This window comes from Helicoverpa armigera, chromosome 11 (genome assembly GCF_030705265.1).
Source record: "Helicoverpa armigera isolate CAAS_96S chromosome 11, ASM3070526v1, whole genome shotgun sequence".
NCBI lineage: Eukaryota > Metazoa > Arthropoda > Insecta > Lepidoptera > Noctuidae > Helicoverpa > Helicoverpa armigera.
In genome coordinates, this window is record NC_087130.1 from 970,410 (window position 1) to 990,310 (window position 19,901).

Below are 19,901 nucleotides of genomic sequence, written 5' to 3' on the forward strand. Positions count from 1 at the left end.
TAGTTTTTGACTGCCTCATTTTCATTGGTATTTTGCTTGTTGTCTTTCATAAAAAATGCGTTATATCTGATAATTATTCTAGTAATATGGATCTACTGATGTTTATATATTCCATAAACAAACAATAATTTGTTTTTTATTTGTTTTGATGAAACAAGAATAATTAACGGTAGATAATCTAGAATTTAATTTACAAAGCTAATGAGTAACACTGCTCAGGCTCTATAACATTTAACACTTACACAATATGGTTCAAAATCATAACATAGAACAGCAAAATAACTTTGTAAGGACAAGACAATATTTCACAAAACTGGTGCATAAAATCCGACTCAACTGATTGGGCGTTGACCTCAGATTTTACCGGTCCCAATATTGTCTAAGAAAAGAATTCCTTATCAGTAAATGTTTTTGTTAATTTCAGCGTATATTTTTGTGTTTCTAAACAATACGTTACGCTATGTGTGAATGGTTCGCGTCAAAATTCAGAGCGTGTAAATTACTGGCTCTTATTCTTTGCAATGCGGTGTAACCGTGGAAAACTGTAACGGACGCCGGTGTCTTTCAAATATTTTGACGTTTCGTGTGTTTTGACTTTAAGGTCAGTGACATTGCTGTCAATGAAACTTCTATTTACACTTTTTTTGGAGTAGCCCAAGTAAATGTGGAGATTCTAGTATATATTTAGAAGCGATAAGCCATCTTCCATCATTTAAAATTATATCTACTGTGAACCATACACTATACCAACCAATTTCGGTACATCGGAACATTACAATTGCGGCCAAAAAAAAGCACCAGCATAAATTCTGCACATCAACATTTCCAATTAAAACTGTCTCGCGCCCTTCAGCCGTACACTGCAAGTCCGGCAAACTGACGCACAAAATTAATTTAAATATTAAACAAACACAGTTAGTTCTTTACAGGTAACAAGCTTGTAATACCTCATTGATTCCTTTAAGAAAAAAATCTTTTTATTCACTTGTAATACGGTATGTAATTACGTTTTGATAGGTCTCTGGTTTCGAGGCGTGGTAATATTTAGCTGTCAGCACTTTCCCTTCGACTTCGGGTATATTCGGGTTGCCTCGTGAAGTATTCGTTAATTTGGATAAAGGTTTTTTTTTTGTTTGCAATTGTTTTTACTGTTGCCTGGCAACAGGATTGGCGTTTTCGGAACAATTATTTGTAATTACATTTTAAAGTGTTGTGTTGTAATTTGTTTTCTGTTTACAATGTGGAGCTTTGTTGATTTATAGTGCAATGTTTATTTAATTGGGATGGAAAGAAAGTTTCGGCTGGTGTTTTTCTGTGCCAGTAACGTACTGTGTCCTCAAATACTAGTGTATATTATCTGATTTATTTTTATCTCAGTTATTTTTATATTCTTTTATTTTCGGAACTGATGTCATCCTTTAATAAATTAGAATACTATGTAATTTAAAATGCTATGAAGACTATTTTAGTGCTAGCATTTAATTATACTGTTACTATGATTTGTTTGATAATTAAGTATATGTCGATAAACATGTATATTTTCTTTAAGAATGTAATCCAAATAAATGTATTAATTATGTATTTTGTGATAGCTGATATTTTGTAGAATCAAGTATAACTTACCTAATTTGTGAGCTTATAAATTTAAAACATCGACATAACCTAAAAAGATAATTTTCTCATATTTATTACTGAACATAAATTTATGGTTTCTATCGAATATTTTAGTAGTTCGAGATATTCCAGATTGAGAATAGGTTTTATTTGGTCTAAATGTCAAAACTCATTAATTATGCTTAATAGATTGGTCAGAAGCACGTATTTAAATGATTTAGTACGACTGAGGATTATTTAAAGATTTATTAAATAGTCGTTGATCTAGTTTCGAAATATCAAATTAAAAACTTGAATAAAATAAATATTGATTTTATAAGTAATAGTATAAACAATTGTTAAGAATATTATTGTTTGAATAATAGTAATAGTAAATAAGGTTTAAAAACTGCACCTACTAGTAGAAGTTTAATATACATACAATAACTTTCACTAAGAATAATCCTCAAAATAATACAAAATTAATTACATTTTCAAATCGCCCATTAAAATTGTCCTCCAGTGTAAAACCACTCAATTACTGATAACAATCGTTATTACACGATTTAATTTATTTCACTTGAAAATTATGGTAACGAGTTTATAAAACATCCATTTATGACGAAAAACAAGAAGAAATTCATTAAAAAACTTCATGAAAATTGGTTTAATTGGTGGCAAGTTATTTATTTTACGTAAAACTGCTTGATTGAGATGTCGCCGCCATGTTTTTTTATTAAAAATACATCAAGACATCGCATAAATTACACTATTAATTGTTACGTAGAGTAAGGTGTAGTCAAAAGATAATAATAAATTATTAACATGAGAATTCTCCGTTTATGGACATTTCAGAAAAATATTATTTATTAAAATGTAGAAGGAAGTGGGTGATATTTTATGCACTCATGTGTATGTCGTTGCTAGGTCATGATCAACTATGACACTTTGCAGTTAATATTTAAATTACATTATAATAAAAACTTACACAGTAGTAGTACACAGTCCAATGTAGATACTATGTCTTAGAAATGTAACAAAGAAGCAAGAATTTGCATCAAGAACTATTCACTTAAGAAAACAATTTATACCTTTCATCTTACCCGCTCATAAAATTAGCTTCTAACAAAAACAGCCCTAAGTTTTCCTAGTACAACATTAATTAGTATTTACTAAGGCATTTTACCTTTTTAGGGATCCGTAGCAAAGTAATTTATGCTTCCCGTCAACATCTAGACATATTGTCCTACAGGTAGATTGATTGATGACGATTGGTGGTTCTGTAGGTTTTTTCTTTGCTTGTCGGAAAAACTTGATCGGTAGTGATATGATTGTGTGAGTTAAGATTAGGCGCGCATTATGCGATTGGTTGTCTCATTAATTTGTCATGTCGCTTGTTTATTAGTTGGCTCTCGTGGTATTTCGTGATAGCGTAATTTTTAAAACAAAAATGAAGTAAAACTATATTAAAATGATGTTCATACAAATCGACCTTACTTTTATTTAAAATAGAATTTTCTCTTAGATATTTACACCAATAGAATTTTATTATCAATTGACAATGTTCGTTGCATTATTCACACATTTCTGAACAACGATCTAAATGTTTAACCATTCAATAAAGCAAGTTAGATTACGACATTAATACATTTTCGACGTACCATTAAACTGTCGATGCACATACGACACGACATTATCTGTCAACTTCTTCATCTGTACAAAACACGCAGTTAACATAACTTTGCAAACTCATTTCTTTCTATATCCATAAAACATCTCATCAATTATGAAATCAGAAGTGATCAAGTCGTAAGACTAACGATAGTGCGCGCCTAACCTTACTGGTGTAATATAATCGGTTTTTAATCGTTGCTTTAAGTTGGATGTAAGGAACTCTAGAACGCCTTTTTTGGAAGGATGTGGGTGCAAAAAACTATGGTACAGTAGGCCCACTTTTCACTCGAGGGTGAATAAAGTAAGTACGTCAGTGTGCTGTTAAAAACGCTGTATGAAGTAAGACAGATTGGATGATCTTTCTTAATCTGTCTGTGACTTGAAAGCGACACTAGATTTGTAAGATGATCGTGACTTTTTCTACTTATACTTTTTGAATACATGGTTAAACTCGGTCATGAAAAGTTTTTGCTTGCTAAGATTACAGGCACTAGGACCGTTATCCACGAGAGGTAGAGACTGAATAAAATATAAGTGGACTCTTGAGATAAAATCTGTGAGTCTTAAATCTTGTTTTCATGTAGGGTAAGGAATGAAAAGCAGTATGGAAAATAATCAAATGAACCCTTCTTCAAAGAGAAGAGCAAAGCGATCTTTATCAGTTTTTTTACCATAACCAGAAAGAGTCATATTAAGACTCAAATCAAAGCAGGTGAAATAAAATCGTTCATCCACACCTTCTGCTAACATTTTCTCATTGTCACCGCGCATCTCCTTTTACATCGTGATACAGATCGCTTTTATTTCATCTCATTTGTTTCAATATTTCAAATTAATGCACATAATACAGTCTATAATAAAACGACTTTATAATGTATCTTGCTCCAGAAATGGGGTGAGCAGAACGTGAAGTGACAGGTCCTGTGGCATTTTCAGCCTATATACAGTGGAAATGTAATTAATATTATGTTGTAAGAAGTGTATCTATAACAGCTGATTTTTTCTTTAAGTTCGGTTAACTATAGTAAAAATTCCTAGTTCAAGAAAACTCAAAATGTGGTGCATCTAGATAAATATTTTCCTGAAAAAGCTCTTAAGCTTCAGCGTATAAGAGAGAGAACTATTTAGTTACACTCTTTCCCTAACGTCTTAAACACCTTTTGAGAAAAATCCAAAAGTAACTCATCTACCCGATTCATACCCTGAATTTACTCTACTCAAAAACATCCAAAGAACAGGCAATAAATCAAAGAAATTCGTTTAACACTATCTAGAAATCGCATTCGATTCTTAATTATTGAGCGCGGAGTGCAGAGCTTACCAAATACGCACGAATATGCGCGAAGTTGCGTATCGACACGCCTTTGGGCATAATAAATATATTATAGCAAGGGAATCGAATTTAGTTCTGTTCGCGACAGGTGGTGAAGTATTTCGTGATCTACTTTAATTTGTATCAATAAATGGTAGTGGGCTTGATGATCTAGTTTTTGTAGTGAACTTTAAGATTTTTGATGAGGATAGAAAATATTGAGAAAAATAGACAAACTATCTAATATCATACTGCAATCTTTGATTAACTTGTAATAAAACTTAAAGGGAGAGAACTGTAGATGTTCTCAAGACTCAAGACCTTTCAGAAGCTAACCAAACCCTAAAAGCAACACAACTATTCAAGTAAACAAACAAAAAACTGGTCACACACTTAAGTAAACTGCGAACAGACCCGACACCAATAAATCTCAATTCAGGCCTTACTTAGCAAAGAAAAATCGCCTTCGATCGATGTAGAAAACACCCCATTGAATAGAAAGTCCGTCCGTATCACACAAACGTGCGTGCGACAATTTCCTTAGGCGTTTTTGATGGTCACCAATTGTAAATCCAGATGGTGTATGCAAAATAGATAGGTTCGACACCAAGTATAGGCAGAGAGCCTTAAATGGGGGTGAACACCTTTCCTGCAATGATGTGCTTTGGTTTAAGAGGCCAATACGTAGCTGTTTTTGTCGCTCGTGTGAATGTATGGTCGAAGTTCTAAGTGGAGAGAGTGTGAGTGATAGCTACTGAATTTGTAAATGTTTAGGTGTTGATGTTGTTACTATGTGCGAAGATTGGGGAAATCTGACAAATATATTTGTATTCTATCCAGCAGTTACATCTACGGGCCTGTATTTGAATAACGCATTCTATATTCAACACTTTTTTGGATTTCATAAATACTCCAAGATGTAAATATCTACTACTCAGTCAAACACCTACCAAGCAGATCATCTATTAAATTATGACCAAGTTTAATAAAAAAAACCTCACTATTTACAACATTAAGCCTACTTATGTCTTGTTTTTAAATTCAGTAGCTTCATAGACATCATCAAAAGCATACTACCAAGAGATACCTAATACTGGATCTACACCTAAAGCAAAAATCGCTTTAGAACAATTCCTTGCACCATTCCCCGACATGCTTTACAGCGCAACGTCGGCGCTACATCTCGGCTCGTTGTAAATTGTATACAGTTTTCGTCAATCAGTGTTCCGATTAGCCCCAAGCGACTGCTTAACGACTTCTGGTGTTCGGACCATCTTTAATACGTGATCGTATTGTTTTGTAGAAAATGGACCTTGATACTGTGGGGTTAGGTTACATTTTGATTGGTGTAAGTGGGTAGGTGTCAAAGATTTGCATTGTTTTAGAGTAGTGAATTGTAGGGTCAAGTCTGAAGAGGGTATTTGGTAAAGATAGCAAAAAAGCAAGGATTAAACAAGCAGATGAAAGTAAATTATTAGCTAGAGCAAAATACTTATGTGAAGATATAGTTGCAGTAGCAACAAGAATCGATGACATTAAAGATGAATTGGAAGAAAAAAATGATTATGTAAAAGTCATGACTGCTCAAAGCGTGAGAATAATGAGTCATAAATTACAGATCGAAATCAATATCAATCTCAATTTTCATAATTGCATATTCACACATCTCGTACTCAAGCTTATACTTTAAAATCGACGAGTCAAGTTGTACATTCACCGGCAATCGGTTACATCCATATTAAAAAAACATTTTGACATCGAAGATATTTCTCAAGACAAAGATTACGGTATTACACGCGTATGATAAATCGCAACAATTTGTATTTATACCCAAAATGGTGGATAAGTAAGGAAAAGAAACGATAAAAATCAACAATGTTCAAACTTTGCAAGAATTACTTAATTAAACCGTAATTTTAAAGGATCTGATAAAATTGTTGAGATTGCAACCCAAATATCGGACTTTGATATATCATTCATTTGGCGATTCCGGTGATTCCGAATGATAGTATCTCGGTGATTTATAAAAAACCCGTGGCGTGGTAAATTGATCCTCGTACAAATTAAGCAAAGAAATATGGTATGAAATTAATATTGCATCCAAATAAAAAGAACAACCGATCAGAATAATTTTCAAAAAATATTCATCGTAGTACTTAAGTTCCCTCATAAACTTAAGTAACAAACGAGAAACTGAGTTTTCGTAATAAAGCTAAACGAGCCACTTGTGCTCTGTAGTCCAAAATCCTTTCGTTGATTACTTTGATTAAGCATGTACTTACTCTGAAAATATTACGCTCAACCTTTCATTTATCAGCCTTTATTACCAGTAATACTTATAAAAATATCGAAATCAGACCAACCAATTCATTCCCGTCAGGGCCTGATGGAGTATCTTCACCCGAAAACATCAAAGATTATTCATAAGAGTTGAATCCATTACTTCGGACCCCTTGTCTTACAGACGTGCCCAATCCTTCATCGCTCGTTCGCGAAGCCCAAAAAAGGCACAAAAAAAATAACATTTCGGATATGTTAACAGTGCCCAGTCACGCCAACTTGTTAGCACAGGCCCAAAACATGTTATTATACAACATTTATTTAATTTTTTTTAAACATGCGTCCGTTTGTTACGAGAACGACGGAATCGGTTTAACAAAATACACAATTGCGCACGCGATGCCACGAAAGTGATTTTTTGGGAAATTCAAGCTGTCGTGTTCTGTCAAGTTGGTTCAAAAGTGGTGTGTCATTTTGTGTGTTTATTTGGCATTTCAGGATGATTTTGAAATTTTCGTCACTACTATAAAAAATATATTAAAATCTTAAAATAATATCGTCAGAATAGATTTTTTGCTAAATTGACGAACTTCATCATCAACTATGACATTATCGTTCTTCATTGATTCACGTCCAAAACTCCTCTCTTCAACAACTTTACCTCTTCTATCAACCAAATCAACCAAATCAGAATCACTTACACCGAAATTTACACCTTTCTTTACCTCTGACTCAATAGCAACCACACAAAGTCCAAACATTTCAACCACTTGGTCTGACCTTCTCAACGACTCTTCACGTTGTGACCACACTATTTATTCAGTAGGAGTTGGACACCCAATTTTTTAGCTCATCAAACCTCTTGATAGTCATAACACTTGAATCGTTTTCGGTAAATGAAGTTTTTGCTTTTGATTTTGAAGGCTGCTACTTGTGTGATTTAGTTCCTGTTGTCAGGTATTTCTTTTAGTATTAGTGAATATGGTTATTTTTTTTTTGTATGATAGCTATTTATTGTGTTTTTCACTCTAGCTACAGTCAATTCAAGTCTATCAACAGTTAAAGAACTGTTGATGTCTATCATACGACCTAGGTCAATTCAAGTAGTTTAGTATAATTTTTTCCTTCTTCAAACTAATGAGCTTTTTATCAGGAATAGTCCAAAGCTGATGATATTCTGACCGTTTTAACCGTTACTGTGTTTTTTTATATATTTAGTAGCTTTTACAGGGTTTTAACGCTTAGTTGTATTTATCTAATAAATTAAGAGATTTGAATCAACTGACAAACACCTGCTAACCCAGTGCCAATTGAAACACGTTAAAATAACAATGAGTAACAGTTGAGTACACATTAGTATTACGATACTTAGAACCACTTTTTGCGGTTTAACTAATAAAGATGCTTCCAAAGTTATCATAACAACTACTTTGAAGATCAGAAATCGTGAACATTATTATTTGACATTTTATCCTTCCTCATATCTTTTATGAAATCGAAAGTATTGTGGTTTCTATTTGACAAAAGCTAGAAAGACGACTTCCAAAAACACAGAAAGTACTACCGTATTTTGCAATAATACGTCACATAATAATGCATCCAAACTTCCAAACTAATATTATAAATGCGAAAGTAACTCTGTCTGTCTGTCTGTCTGTCTGTCTGTCTGTCTTTCTGTCTGTCTGTCTGTCTGTCTTTTCTTCACGCCTAAACTACTGAACCGATTTGTGTGAAATTTGGTACAGACATAGTTTGAAACTTGAGAAAGGACATAGGATAGTTTTTATTACAAAAAAAAAATAAAAATAAAATTATTCCGGACATATAGCGCCATCTATTGGTCAAATAAAAAATCTGCTGGTAGTCACTATTCCACGCGAACGAAGTTGCGGGCAAAAGCTAGTCATAATATAAAACGTGGTATTAAAGAGGTTTTAGTAGTAAGTTCAGCCATAGTTCTGAAAAGTAAATAGTTAAGACTGTATTTTTAAAGACCAATAAGGTGGCTAGACACTTACGATGTCAATATTTAGTAATTTCCTTAACTCTTTTAAAATCTACTTTATAACCAATAACATCGACTTTATAGGGTCCAGTAGGCTGTATAAATTACCACATTGCTTCCTTGTTACAAAAGAAAAAACAATCAACAAGAAAGAATGTTGTTAATTGATGTAAACGGGAAATGTCTTCTTAATAATTGACCATTGCTGGTTTTGTATGACATAACTTTCGATGTCTAGATGAAAACCAGCAATGGATGTTAAACATTAAAAGCAGAAAATTGTATAATTTTCGATTCTTTATGCAGTGGGCTATTAAAATAGTTTTTAGTAATTATGAAACAATGCAAGCTTACATGAAGATGAGTTAATTCACAAAGTAACAACGAGTGATATATTACTTTTAGTCAGTTAATTGTTTAAAGGAACATAAGGTGTTAATTAATTTAATTTGTGAGACTGGCTGTGAATTTATTGCTGCAACAAAGTGGTAATAGGATTGCAAATAAATGTGTTTCTTGAGACTTTGAAAACTATGTCTAGTTGGTGTGAAAAATGTCACCCGGCTATATTTAGATACGTTGGAAATATTTGTGAATTGTCTTACGATAAATTGAATTAGTATTAATTGAAATATACCGTATAATAATTTCTGTAGGTACTGAATGTTAGGATGGTATGTTTCTGTATAAGATCATGTTAACCATGTCGTGTCTGGTGGATTTTTGGCAGTTTTCTGAAAAATATTAAGTAGAATCATCTTTCGTATACATTCATATACATTCATAGATGTTTTAGTGTACTTTAAGTTTGACATTTTGAGTCGGGCTATTTGAGTTGAATTTATAAGTTTAGTTTTAAATCACTACTTTATTGTTCAAACATCCTATAACTACAACGTATCGTTAATAAACAAATAAGTTATTCTACTTGACTATATTTTATGTTAATTATTTGCTAAAAACATACCTTTTCTTGTTACAGATGAATCAACAATGTAAAGTGTGCGGCGAGCCGGCAGCGGGCTTCCATTTTGGCGCGTTCACCTGTGAGGGATGCAAGGTAATTAAACGCGTATTAATTAATGATTAATGACTTATTAGGCATTTAGCTGTTTATGTACGTGAGTGGTTGATTAATGATCGTACTGTTTACTTAGTTGTAGTAGTAAATTGTAGAGTGAGTACCGGAAAATATTAGGTATGGCTGTACGGTATTGATGAAAATGCAGGTGTATCTATTTATAAGTACATGCTTTTATAGTATGTATGATGATTTTATCAACCTCTCTTTTTCCGTGCTTCTTGTATGCCATAATAACTTAACGTTTCAGCAAAAATGGGTTTTGCTTTGCGTCATTTCAAGTCAATTAGCGCTTGCTAAAACTTTGATTAAATATCTACCTATCAATTTGAAATATTTTCTCGTTTTTTCAAGAAAATGATTCATCAGTCTGTTGTTTTAATTAAATAATCGTTTTTCGATTAGCATATTGCAATTAATTTGTTTTGACACATTTATTGGCTTCCTGAAGATCTTATCACTTGATGTCTTTATTAACTAAAACTAAACTTAATTGAATAAAATATCAATTAAAATACATATTATAGTTGAGTATAGAATTCATAAACAAGCTGTTTCCTGCGATTTTATACACGTGCAAAGGACCTTAGAATTACTACAATATTCATACTATTTATTTGAGAAAATATTTTATCGTGAATTAGCCTCAATCGCTCGTCCGCAGCTACATCCAGTCAGACTGGGAACATAGTTGCGTTTCATACCAACTGATCATTGCAAGCTGCGCTTTTCCATACCTCTCCGTACGATGAAACTGTAGGCCGACTAAAAGTTTGCAGTGTACTTTTAGAACTAATCTTAGAAGCGTCACCATCTTATTTCCACATGCCTTTTTCCTACGGCCGTGCCTTCACAGGCATCTAAAACTGCATGGTTTACGACATGCACCATATACAATGAAGCAGACCGACGTGTTCAGTCTGTCTCATAACTTCCTAATTCTTGGCCGTTGTTATTTCTGCACTTCCATTCATACACATAGGTCCTGATTTATAAACCCGAACAATCTATCGGCAGGCTAAAAGTTTGCAGTATGCTGGGTACCCTTATGGTAAGTCCGCACGATACCTATAGACTTTATGTTTGTACAAATATCTATACGAACTATGAGCAAAAATTTTGAAGTCTGAGTCGAAATATGATGACAAAATGTTTGTGCAGACTTGTAGCCCCAGACTAAATTCTATAAAAGTCTGTGTGAAATTAGTATCGTGTGCACCCAGCATTAGGTAGCGTCACCCATCTTATTTCCACATACCTTTTTACTACAACCATGCCTTCACAGGCATCTAAAACTGCATGGTTTACGACATGCACCATATACAATGAAGCAGATTGACGCGTGAATGCTGGATGCTGGGCCGGTGGTCCCTCGTAGAATAAATCACGACGGCAAAATCGCCTGATTGTTCAGTTCCAATGTATTGGTTATGGAGAGATGTTTAGATGGATGGCGGATGTCACTGGTTTGTTTAGAATGTTTTAGTTTATTTAGGTATGTTTTTGTCCATAAAACAAGAATGTAGTAAAAAATATTTAGAAATTAGGTAAATGATTCTCAAGTGAGAGATCCCTGAACCAAGTTTTTGTTGCGGTATTTTGACTTTCAAGTGAAATAAGTTGCAAAACTTCTCTAAACGATTTATTTTTTGTATAGAGCGTTAGGTCCCTAAATACAAAAATAAAGCTGATTACAGTCAAGCTATTTTTTTATCTGAAGTACTTTGATAGAACTGCCTAGGAAGTCAAACCTAAGACGTTGATGCCAATAGGCTAAAAATAGGCACTCCGTCCACAAAATTGAACTACATAAAGAAACTGCAACTGCCACATACCACCTCTGTCCACCCCACTTGTACAAAACAGCGTAAACATAACCCGACTTTAATATCATTGCTATCGGTCACATGTTATGTCAAATGATTAATGACAGCCACCGCCGTATTACGTGTCAACCTTCATAGCAATGACGTACTTGCTATTGTTAATTATTGTTTCATATAGGTCATGGAAATGTTCTCATTGTTCTGTTTTTCGAAGTTCATTACCTTGGTTTATTGTTTGTAGTTACCGGTGGTATGGTTTGTGATGTCATGTTTTCAGAGTAGCTTTTAAGGTCCATCAGAATGTGATAAGAGAGAAGTTACGTTTAGTAATGGGACATGCATAAAAGCATGTCTTTATTTCTATCTAATGAAACAGTTCCTGAATGTTGTCTATTCAGTCAATTTCCTGTCGTCTACTGAATGGATTTTGGCAGTAATACAGCGTGCATTTAACAGAATCACATAATACTTAGGCTTCTTTTTATTCAGTTGCTCGGACCGCGCGTGAAACCGCGAGCAAAAGCTAAGCTCCATCGTAAATGTTACTTAAATTTTGTAATTCATCAACATCTATCACTCAAGGCACCAAAGACTTCACAACAGCATCATGCGACTAACAACCTCAAAATCCGTAACACATGATAGCCATTACATATTCCCACACGACACGTAATACGACACTACACCAGCCAATCACAAATTGTCGCGCCCGTCGTCCGTCGCAATTTGCTACTCCGAATCAATTTGCGACGTTTTTGTCGCACGTAATGTCGCTCGATTCAATTTTCTGTTAAGTGCGTACGCTGTTTTGTTGCCAACTGAATTATGGACGTGAAGAAACTTATTCTGATTTCGTAATTGCATTTCGTATTATGAAAGCGGTTTAGCTGTTACCCGGTTTCGGTTTGGTGTGTGAATTTTGATTTTTTTGGGGGGTAATGAAAAATTACCTGGATTATGTTAATTTACTTTTCTTGTAACCAACTAAGATGGCTGATTAGCTATGTAATGTTGACAGTGTTCTGGACCTAGCGTACTCCAATAGTGCATTAGGCAAATTCACTTCAGCGTCAAATATGATCCATGAAAATATCAATTACTCATTGGTAACAAAATTATTCGGCAAAGATAAAGAGCTCGATGCCCATTACTATAAAACAATAACGACCAAAAAAGCCTATCAATAAATTCATCTTATTAAAATCGAAGATCACACCTACCCACGCGCTCACGAGTGAGTTTTTAAAATTCATAATTTGGCCTCAAAATAAGGCCCCGCCCAGACTTCGTAGTAGAAACGTTGCGATCAATTACAGACCACCCGCTATTAAGGCAAAGCGAATATGTCACCGGCTTAAAGCCTCGTTCATTATTAAGCTATAATATATTATTATCTTTGGCATAGTATTTTTTACTTTATTGGAAAGAATTTATGACGTGGATGATTTTTTTTTCTGATAGCCAACGGCCTCCTATTCGATCATCGATATAATTATGAAAGACAGTTGTTTTTTTAGACATGTCACTGTCTCAAAAAAAACTGTTTCGAATTATTTTATCCACTGCTGGTCTTTCCTATATTTTTATAAAGATTTCCTACCGATTATGAAAATTTTTGACTTTTAAATACGGCGCCATGACTCTAAAATAAAACACGGCTTAGATCTAAGAGAAAGAATTAGATACATCGACATGCAAAATACGTAAAAACTCATAATACGCAATGACTATGAGATATTACGTATCATTGGGAGGAGGTTCGACCTACAAGTAATTACATATCTTCAGACTACTCCGACGTATATGGTAACAAATTGACCAATTTATCAGTATTTAACAATTGCTTATTGATAGGGAAAAGCCGACGATAGTTCGGTACAGTCGCGAGCTGTTTTTTCTTGCGAAATATTGTTATTACGTTCGGGAGTAATTTATTGGTGTATGTGAGTAATTACGTGTATTATCGAGTCGGGAACAATAAAATTTTTATTAAAAAATATCTGTCGAACCCATATGTGTCCAATAAAATACAGAATTGTCTATGTCCGCGACATTTTTTTTTTACTTTTGTAGTTTCATCATGACAGCCATACTTGATACGTTCGATACAATTTTCGGAAAAAAGTGGATATTCATTCGAATTACCTAATTAAATAATACAATCTTCAAACCACGAAAGCAACAAACCATTGCTATGAGAACGAAGACTTGTGAAAGATAATTACAAATTCTAAGCCATAAATCAATATACAAATTCATTAATTGTTAGGGAAATAACACAGTCGTAACTTGAGATAAACGGTTACTGATGTTGTTTCATAATTGCTGTCCAGATCTATCATTATCTTTTGTGTTAGTGTGAATAATATTCATTAAATCCTATTAATATTATAAAGGCGAAAGTTTCGATAGAATAGAATAGAATAATTTATTCGCCATAAACATGTGTATACATACAGATGGATGTTTCTTCCTCATTCACACAAAATGCTTGATGATTTTTGATAACTCTAACCAGTAGGTAATATAACTTATACATCAGAATAACATACGGGACATTTTTTCCCTCGGGAAGCGGGAGAAACCGCTGTCGGGAACTAGGTTTTGAAGCACACAGGATCGATGGATTTATTAAATACTTTGGTCTCAAACACGCTGACTTTCTATAAACGTAATAATCATACCTTACGTTTCCCATACTTATTCAACTTACCATCTTGCTATGTAAGGGTTCATAAATAACATACTGAAACTTTCGACCCAAACAGTTACAAAACATTGATTTGTTATAATAATAGGTACAAGTCATCCCGTATCAGCCATCGATATATTATAATCAGATACGTATTAAACATGATAAATGTCACCAAGTTCGACATAAAACAAATATTGTTTTCACTATAATCTAAGATTATGTTTAGCATAATTATTAACTGTTTATTAGAATGACAGAATAAAACAAGGAGTGGGCGATGAAAACTGATTCAGTATGCTAATTTAACCCTTATAACTGTAACATTAAGGGTCAAAATACGTTGTGACGGTTTGTTTATTTTGTTAATCTTGTGTTTAATTGGTCGTGGGTGTTTGTTTGTTTTTCCTATCGTTAGTATGCAATTTATGTTTGGTTTATAAATAAGTTTTTTTCTTTTAATACCCATGAATTTACTAGCATCGTTTTGTTTTGGAGACAAAGTTATATACTTTTGAAATTCATGCTTAGTGGCTGCTTGAATAGGTACTGAAATTATGGAAAATAACTGAAGTTGAATTAGAAGATGATTCATAAAATATTCCATACTTCTGTAAATACGTTTATTATGTAACATTTCATATTATATTTAGATATTTAGATACCGTAAGCTTAACAAACGCGTGCCATCATAATATTTGTACGTCTGACGACATACCAAACGGTACACTACCTATTTTATTATTCCGCAACTCCCGTTCAATCTAGCATCAAAGCTAAACCTATTTCATAATATACCAAAGGTTTAATACCCAAAGGCATTTGCTTTGACATTTACTTTATTAATACGCTTTTTGTAAGAAATATTTACACAAGTCAAATTTAATTTACTTAATGTCTAATGCTGGTATTAAATCCGCTAAGTAGCTTGGTTATAGGCTTTTTATTGGAACCTTGAATTCAAGCAAATGAAAGGGAATTAGGGTTCAAATATTATTGCAGAAACATGCAGGTACTTGGATGACACCAAAAGTTTATTATGAAGATTTTACTCTTTGAACTGTAGCTAAGTAGTACTGCGAACTGCGGTCTCGTAAAAGTCACGATGGGCTTTCTAGATACTACGTTTTATGACTAAAAGAGTTTGCTATTCCAATAAATATTCATATTTTGAATGATAAAAACAAAAGAATTAATTTGTCCGTAAGGTACATTCTAAAACTCGAACGAACTTGATAATTTCTGATATTGTTTATTAAAAAAGACTTGCTGAACATTTGTACACTCAAAGTCGGTATAAATAATAAAAGAACCTAACCCGCTAAATGATATCAAATGAATATGATTAAATCATAAATATATCGGTGTACACTTGACGCATGAAAAACTGGGACATTATAAATTATAAAGAGTTTTGTACATGGCGTCGGGGTCAGTAATTCGGGCGGCCATTACAGCCGAATATTATCGATGACCCTATAATTTGCACACTTTTCAATAATCGACATCGTACACCATACTGATGGTACCGAGGGAAATTAAATTTCAAAACTGGTTGTGCAAAATGTTGGACGTTGCGCTTGATTATTGTTTATGAGTTCAGTGTTTGACGGTTGATGGAGCAGAAAAATGTTGGTTGTGTTTTTCGTTTTTTGGTCAACTTTTGTGTTCCTGAGTTTTTTCTTTTCTTTTTGCATTTCAATTCATTTGCCATTGGCTTATTTATTAGATCTCCAATTACACAGAAAAAGATTACTGCGTCATATTGATATTTTATAAAAATAGGAAAATTTAACACGGCTTGAACTGTAGGTACTTAATTAGGTATGCCTGCAAAAGAGAATAATGTTACAGAAGAAAAGAATTAAGCATATATAATTATACGTAAACTATACGTAATACGAAATTCTACATTTACGAAAATCCACAAAATGAATTATCCGAAAAATTAAATTATATTTAAAGTGCTGAACATTTTTTCTGACCGTACCTGTAATGTACCGTAACACGAACACACCGTATCGTTGGTTACGTATTTACGATCGCTTATGTATAAATTGAATTATTACCGACAGGCCATCTTCAATTCTACCGACACTCGGTAAAAAATGTACGACCAATTTAAATTGTACCATTTTTGGGAGTACTATATTTTGCAAGCAAAGTATTTTTCGATCAAAGTTCAAGAACGATTTTAATGTTGTACATTTTTTTATGTTTAAAATGAATTACAATTGTATTTTGAGATTACCTTGAAGGATAAAATGTATTTAAATAAAATATCTATGGTACAAATGTTTAACAAAAAATTTCAAAAATTAATAAAATCTTCAGACCAAGGCAGTATTTTACTGAAATCATTTTTTACTTAAAAATCATTTTAGAACCATAATAAGGTACATTAACTCGATTTTGCATTAATATTCAGAAAAAGTCCTTTTTAAAATCAAAAGTAACAAGAAATTGAAATTTAAAGACGCGGCGCGTCGGCGTCGCTTGCGCAGATATCGTAATGACTTATAATGCGCGTACGCACCATGAATAATTCATCGACATTTTGGTACATGTATGTATAGTATATGCAAATATATCGAATAAATATACGTACCTAAACTGGTCGGAGAAATTTTAAGCGAATTGTTTGAATAGTAAATGTACGCGGACAAATAAAGATCATTTTAAAATAAATACTTTATGTGGACTGGTATTTAGACTGAATTCTTTATGAGATTGCTTTTTATTTTCTCAGACATTATCTAAGGTTATGCTCCTAGGTATTTGAAAGCGATTGTTGAGTTTGTTAATTAACCGTGGAGGCAAACATCCTCTTTGGTTTCAATAATTAAAAATATTAAGACGCTCATTTTAAATTGCGAACATGACATTGCAGATTTATTTCAAGTAAAGCATAGCAAAAAATAAAAATACATACTTTCCGACCAAAATATACTTTATTATACCGTAATAAAAATATTTATTTTCTCGTTTACCTGTACTTTATAAAAGAGTAATGTAAGTGTATTGTCGAACCAGCGATCATGTGGCATTAAGGTTAACCATTTCCTTAAGTAAAAGAGAGTTTGTTCGTGAGAAATATGAGTAACACAATATAAGTTGACGGACCCGTATGTTTGGAAGATATTTTAATGCATAAACATTAAAGGAATACCTAAATGTTTTTTTTTAAGTTATATCAACCAATAAACTTGAAAAATAAATAATTAAATGATCACAAAAAACCATCATCTAATTGATATCGATTTTCGACACTTTGAAATCGATTTCCGTAGCAACTGATTCCGATTAATGACTACCTTTGAAGTTTGCTGACTTGAAGCTTATGTAATATGGAAAACTATAAAGTACACATAAAAATATATAGCTTAAAACAAACTTCAAATCAACAAACACCAAAAACAACAAAGTATTTCACCTCAATTGAACCCTAAATCCGAAGTGTTAATATAAAACGTAATGAACCAGTCAATTGCTCTGATTATGGCTCGAGACTTGTTAAACCGTTGGTTGTCGGTTTGCGCCTATTAATTATAGAACCATCCGTTTTCCGCTTACCAACCGTCGGTATTATTGACAATGAATGTCAGACTGATAAAAAGTATTTTTATGATCGAGATTGCAATTCGGACTTGTTTTCAAGGTTATATAATAGGTGTGTACGAGTATAAGAGGGATACAAATATATTTTCAAGAATATACCTAGTCAAATACCTATATTATATGTAATAGGGGTACCGAATTTTTTGTGACTGGCTGACAGCAATTGTCAACAACTAAAGAACGGTTAGACCATGGGTACATAATTTTGAGTAAAATTGTCACGACACATGGCAACATCACAAAACATTGTTAAAAAATGACATTGACAGCTCGAAATGTCAAATCACAAATCGCGCAAAGAGAAAGCAGGAAGGTTGACATAAAAGAGAATTCGCTACAGAATAACTGTTACTATTGGTAACATCTATCGCATAAACCAAATTTATACATCGTTAGCAGACTTAACACTTTCTTTTCTATTGTAAAACCGTCTTTGCACTGGACAAGGCGTCACTATGTCGATCATTGTATCGATACTGAATCGAGCGTGATTATAATCGATTCTATCGGTTACGAATATTGAATCGGTAACGGTAGTGCGTTTTGTGATTTTTTGACTTGATTGGGTCTATTGTTGGATTTTTGTGGTATCGAATTGAATGCTCATTAAAAGTTCACTCGGGATGTTTTGTGGTTGGTCCGAACAAAATGTAAGAAGCTTAGTGAACTAGCTATGATAACAAGATGTGTTAATAAAGTCTAGACGAATGCGGTAGTCGATTCAAAATCTGACATTTGACCGTAACACTCAATTAACGTCGGGTAACGTATTTTTGATCTATTCACGATAAGTATTTCTTGATCTAAGGCACCTATTTAAAGTTGAACATTTCGTAACGTAACTTTTATTTATTTTTGACATGTGACTCTTTGAAAATTAAACGTGTTTCAACAGTCGATATTTATTTTTTGAATAATGATTAATAAATGTAATTGTGCTATGATGACGTTGCAATTTTAAATGTTCATTTAATCCTGCTAAAAAATGCATAAAATTGCATTCAAGCGCATTTAAAATTAATAGATTTTAATACCTATGACAAAAAATCATCGATAATCTTTTTGCCAAATCGATATTTATTGTATCTTTATAAATCTGATTGGCGCTTATTTATTGACGCGTGCATCGTAAACGTCAACAGTAAAATATTAAAACGTATTTAAATTGATTCTACTGAAGATTTTTGGTCAATTTGTTGGCATTTAAAATGCAAAATCAACGTTTAATATTATTTGAATTGCCCCAGTTTTTTAATGACATTCAAATCTATATGTGACGTAGTATTACGTGTCTAAGCTTGAGGCATTGTGTTTTAAAATCTGTTTTCTAATAGATTTTGAATGATTGTTTCTTGAATTTACTTTGCTCTGTAAATACGGATTATCTCACACCAAACCTGATCAAAATCAAGAAATACAGTTAGGTAAAGGCAAGAAAATTATGAAAATGTCAGCTTAATAAAAACTTGTTTATAATTAACCTACCAAGAATTGAACTGTACATCTTTAATTCTTTGCCCTTTAACTTTTCCCGGTAAATTATTCCACCGAGCTTATTATAGGAAACGGTCATCATATAAGTACGAATTACGCACTTCAGTTTCAATCAGGCAACACTTATGACAGTAATGATCGTCAATAAAATTATTGCCAGCCCAAAAAAAGGCTCCCGATCCCGATGCCCCATAATAAAATCGATTTTCGTAGAAAACCTCCGTATATCCGAATGTAATTGGCGAATTGGAATCGATATCAAATTGTGTGCAATCAAAGTTTTGTTTATGTGCCGAAATGTTTGGTTTCTCGGTCGGTGGTCCGAC

The 19,901-nt window shown here is 33.0% G+C and overlaps 1 protein-coding gene across 1 annotated transcript in view; it reads left to right on the forward strand.

Moving 5' to 3' along the window:
- Positions 1-19,901, forward strand: part of LOC110373714 (protein embryonic gonad) — a 112,701-nt gene that overhangs the window by 49,838 nt on the left and 42,962 nt on the right. The window contains exon 2 of the mRNA XM_064036965.1: positions 9,847-9,924. Within this exon, the coding sequence (XP_063893035.1) occupies positions 9,847-9,924 (78 nt within the window). The remainder of the gene's footprint in view (positions 1-9,846; positions 9,925-19,901) is intronic.